The 5,374-nt window shown below is 40.2% G+C and overlaps 1 protein-coding gene across 1 annotated transcript; it reads left to right on the top strand.

Annotated features, from left to right (window-relative positions):
* Nucleotides 1–4,247: 4,247 nt before the first annotated feature.
* LOC149174842 (uncharacterized) lies at nucleotides 4,248–4,748 on the top strand. The gene has a single exon (XM_089420986.1). It carries the CDS (start codon nucleotides 4,248–4,250, stop codon nucleotides 4,746–4,748), a length of 501 nt encoding a protein of 166 aa, XP_089277112.1.
* Nucleotides 4,749–5,374: the final 626 nt, after the last annotated feature.

Genomic DNA, 5,374 nt, shown 5'->3' with positions numbered 1-5,374 from the left:
AATATCTTCTATTGCTAGTCTAATTGAGGGCTTTCTCGAGCATTGGGGCCCTGGGTTCCAATGATATGAAAATACCTTTCAAGACCTTGTGGTAGACGTACAAGAAGAAGAAGCTCCCACCTCTCTTGAAGATGATAACAGTATCACTGAAAAAGACCCTCCAAATTCACAAGATTAGTTCTTGATGGACAGGCTACTTGTGACCAACGTGGCCCCACATTAAACCCCATCCTCATCAAAGAACAGCTATGTGTTGATGTATCTGTCCTAGATTCTATGAATGATTTGCATGAAAACAAGGAGCATGATAAAAAATTTCACCATTGTGAGGATGCCAGTCATGATTTTGCTACATGACAAAGTGATAAACAGAGGAAATGAAGAATTTTTTAATAATTCCACCAATGATACAACCCATATGCAGTTCTACACAGGTAGAGACCATGTTTCTACCCCAAAAGATCAACCATATGAAAAGGATGATGAAGATCATGCTTCCCTTGCTAATAATTTAAATCCTGAAAACACTTTTGAGGTCACAGAAATATAGTTCAATCACACTAATCCTATTTTCATAGACACTAAAATTAAGGGATTTGTAGACTTTCATGGTAATATACTTGCCACCTCAACATTTCATTGTGAGTTTGAGGAGTAATGTAACCCGCACGTTGCACTTTGATGTTAATCATGATCGTGTAAGAAATAAATAGAAGTAATCATGATTTCCTACAGTTTGAGGTCAATAAACTCAAAAGGTTTTTCAAAGCCAGCAAAGTAATAATGTGACCATTATTATTATCTGAGTGAAGAAACAATTAATATTATAGTTCAATCCTCAAAGATCCTATATCATGGAATCCGACAGTCCTGCTATTTTTTATGCCTACAATCTGAATTTATTCCTCAAGCCTGATGGGATAGGGAAGTCTCTTCCTTTTACTGTCAATACTCATCTGGAAGAAAATGTTATTGACATATGTGATGGATATTCCTTGGTAGACGAAAAAAGGGTATGTTATAAACACACAATTATTGAAGCTTTCAGTCATACAGATCCATTTCCACCTCTAGATGGCTCTATTGTTGACAATAACAAAGTTGGATAGCCCAGAAGATTGATGAAACCTGTAATGAAACCCTCGATGACATATACAACTACAGTGCCAACAATGAAAATGATGTCAAGAAAATAATTGATGAAGAATACAAACTTGACCAAATAAAAAATTTCTCTCTAGACCACATCAAATGCAAAGATGTTCTCTTCTTCATGAACATGTGGACAATCATTCATGCACTAGATTTTTAAAAGGAAATGTAGACAACGAACCTCTAACAAATACACATGAAGTCAATGCTGAGGGACAATTTTGGGGCCTGGAAAAGGTGCACTCTGGAATGATCGATGATATAGGTCAAAATGATCTTGAAACCAGCAAGAGGACGTTTTCTCGACCTAGTCATAAACAAGATATGGCTGCTCTGACCACTCAGCTTATGGGGTTTAGGGTTTGATGGTGATACAAGCACCGTTATGAAGTGTTGTGTCTATGTATCAATTTCTGGGCATTATATTTCATAAACAGACTCTAAGACATTACTTATAGTGGACCACTATAAAACAATCAGGTTCCATCTTTCTAATTCCCTTCACTGTGTGTTCAATTTTTGAATGAGAAATGACCATTTGTGGGTAATATTGGTCTTTTGGATCAAATGTGCATGACCTTGAAGGCTCTAATTTTTCAATGGCAATAGGATGAAGTTAAATCGACAAAAACGGACCTTAAACAAAAGTTTTATACCATTACTTGGGTCAAACTTATCAGTCCATTCATCACTGCAATTACACAATATTAGAAACATCCAAACACCTCAAGTCTCTAAACAAAGAATTTGGTGTAAACGCATTGACTCCAAACGACAACAATACTAGAGGCGGGCATCAGAAATACCATGTAACATCCAATGGGAAAATACGTTTTATACATGAAATCAAATGCAATCAGAGTATTTTCTAATGTTAGAACCCTGGAAAATTATGGAAGACGTACTCATTCATTTTGATTGAAGGTCAAAATACTGATTATAATATAGTGCAAGGCAATTCCAAAAATCTCTTAATTGGAGATAGAATACACTTTCTATTAATATGTGTCCAAAGGTAAACAACTACATTCATGCAGGAAAGAAGGAATTCTCTGAACTATTCAATACTTCCTAACAACTATAACCCATTCCAAAAAATTTTAAAAATGCCATTTCATCTAAGGATAATAAAAAGAAAATGGAAGAAATAAGTGAGTGAACTAACAAGAAAAAATTAAAACAGGTTCCCAATAAGATATTCTCAAGGGGAATCTATGCAATTTCATTCATATTCTCAAAGTAGACAATGACATGAAAACTTTCTAGTTTGTAACTGAGGAATACCATAGCACAATGAAGATGCCAAAGAAATATATTTTTAACTTGCAAGTTATCCAGTTTAAAGTGCATGATGCTAATCAATACCAAATACAGAAGTGCAGCCTGTGGTAAGCGTGTCAAGATTCCTGCAGCAAGAGTAGCAATCAAACCAGTTGTATATCCTGAAAGTGCTTGCCAAAAATACTTGCAGCCCCTCATAACAGGCAATTTTGTATCATTGCCAAGATCCCTATTCTTTCGGTAATCAGAACAGAGCAATAAAGCGAGGAGCATCCCTGGAATTTCCTGCATTGTGATTCAATATAAAGTTTAAAGAATGAGTAGGTGGATGTGAATAAGGTGCTCACTATTTATGAGTCCTCACTTTTAACAAACCGTGACATCCATAGAAATACTGTTCATAAGAACATTTGTGTAAAAAATAAACTAAATAAAGCATTCAAACAAAATGGTATCTTCCCACTAAAAATGCACCAACTACAACAACAATCTGTTGATGGTTTAAACAAATTAAAGAACATGTTAAATAGTTAATACTAATAGAGTTAATGACAGGTTAAGAGAAAAGACTTCATTCTGGAGTAACAATGAAGTAAAGTAACTCTCTTTATTGGAGATCTTATACACAAAGTTTGGTGTACCTGAACAGGTATTGAATATCTTATAAATAAAGTTTGGTGTACCCAAACAGGCCCAAAATGTATCTCATGTATGCAGTTAATCTCTTACAAGCACCCTATGTCCATTAATCAAGTCACTGTAATACTAAAATAGTAAACAGTTATATAATGGCCAAATATGACATGTTAGGTTCCTGAACAAATATTGTCTGATAAACAAAGCTGGAATATAGTGTTATACGGGAATATACTTGATGAAACAACTAAAATCTGAAACCACCTAACTATTATATATTTATAAATTATTCCAAACAAAAATATAGACAAGAACACAAACAAATAATTATTTTGAAGATGGTGGAAAATGAAGAGGAAAAGAAACCCTAGAAGGTCGGCGATAATGGAGTTAATGTGGCACTGCTGCTAGGCAACTGACAGTCAGGGTTAACCTCCACAGCTCACCAGACTCCATCCAACCTTACCTCCTTCCCGCGGGCTCTTTGGCATTTTCCGTTCCTGTGGTCCTCCCGCCTTCCTGGCAGTTCATAACCACCATCGACTGTTTTCCTGTCAGTTGCAATGGAACTGGACGAGGTGGGCTATACCAAGGACCCCAATCCCCATGAGGTCATTTGTTCTTGCCATCAGGTCGTGTCAGGATTTGGTCCCTTTGCCACATCTCTATGACCTCTGTCAGCTCCTAGCTCTATACTGGACCAACCTGGGCCATCTGTGCCCCATCCTTTGCCCTCTATCAACATCGAAGACGCCTCCAGCTTGGACTGCCCACCACTTTACCTGGCTACCTTGAATCTCCTCAGTACCTGCCTACAACCATTGCCCACTTTCGACGTGTCGCTGCCCCGTCTACCCCACATCTCTGCCCCGCCCTACAACCCTTCCTCCTATGGCATCCCCCCTCATGGGATTGCTACCTGCCCTGTCCCTACACTATCTAGTAGCACCCTTAACCCTGGTGGCCCATCTCCCAGCACCCCTATCCATTCCGAATGCTTCAGCTTCTCGGTCCCAAACCCTAAATCGACCCCATCCACCCCATAGATAGTTAACGAGGGCATACAGGGATATCTTTGGGACTATGTAACAGCTTGCAGATCTGGCAAGCTAAAGAAAGGAAGGTGCCTAAAAGCTGTCGATATGGACATCAACCTATCCTTGGGCGAAGACCTCTCGATGGGGGAAGTTGCTGATATAGCCAAGAAGGTCTTGGTGGGCCGAGTTTGGGGGCGGAACTATACTATGGAGAGACTTTGTCTCTGGACCTTGAAGATTTGGGCTTCTTTACTCAAAGAATTACCCACCATTCGAGTGCTTGCACGAGGATGGTTTGCCCTTCATTTCCACAGGGAAGAGTACATGGACTGGATACTCTCTAGATTCTGGCATATCGAATTAGCCCCTGTTCTGCTGAAAATATGGGATCCCTTATTTGATCCTGAGAGGGAACAGATGGGAGTTGGGCCAATTTGGGTTCGATTACCAGGCCTTCCGATGCAATACTGGACTGCAGTCGTTTTTAACCGCATAAGCAACGCACTAGGTACCTATTTGGAACATGATCAGTCCTATGAAACGTCAAGGAATATGACTATGGCTCGCATCCTGGTTCATTTGGACACCAGAGAAGGCCTGGAGGAAAAGATTACCCTACATTGGAGGCATTTCTCTCGCTGACAAAATCTTGGTTACGAAGGCATTCCATTGAGGTGTAGACGATGCCATAAGGTTGGACATCTTTTCAAAGAATGCCCACTGCTCATGCCTACTACTCCGGCTGCTACAAAGGGAACCAAACATCGCCAGACGGAAGACCCGATTGTGGATGAGCAGCCCACAGGTCTGGATAGTCCAAAGGATGTGGCTGGGGTCACTGCTCAGCCATCCAATGCTTCCCAGATGTCGCCAATATCCCCTCCTATGACTAGATCTCGGTCTACTGCGGAGGCTGCTGCTACATCGAGTACAATTGCTTCTCCCTTATCCTCTGCACTGAATTTTAATCCATATTTTTTTCTCATTGGCATCATCTACATCTTCACCTTGTTTGGTTACCTCTCCCATTACCTGTGCACTTAATCACCCATTGCCTATCTTTTCCACCACCCCCCCGGCTGTCCTTGGACAGGGGCTCCAACACAATCCTATTTCCCCATCTGCTTCGAGTTCACATTCCTACAACCTTTGTTCCCGCCACCAGGCAATCCCTTACTCGCTTGGATTGGGTATCACACCCTCTAATGTTGAGCATAAACCCACCCAGGGGAGGCCTTCCAAGATGTCCAAAGCCATTAAGATTGTTG

The sequence above is a fragment of the Pinus tabuliformis genome, chromosome 4_1 (genome assembly GCF_031772625.1).
Source record: "Pinus tabuliformis cultivar Carrire ecotype Pingquan chromosome 4_1, CPIR1, whole genome shotgun sequence".
Taxonomy (NCBI): domain Eukaryota; kingdom Viridiplantae; phylum Streptophyta; class Pinopsida; order Pinales; family Pinaceae; genus Pinus; species Pinus tabuliformis.
Note: the sequence above shows the minus strand (reverse complement) of the source record. Positions and strands in the feature narration are given on the sequence as shown.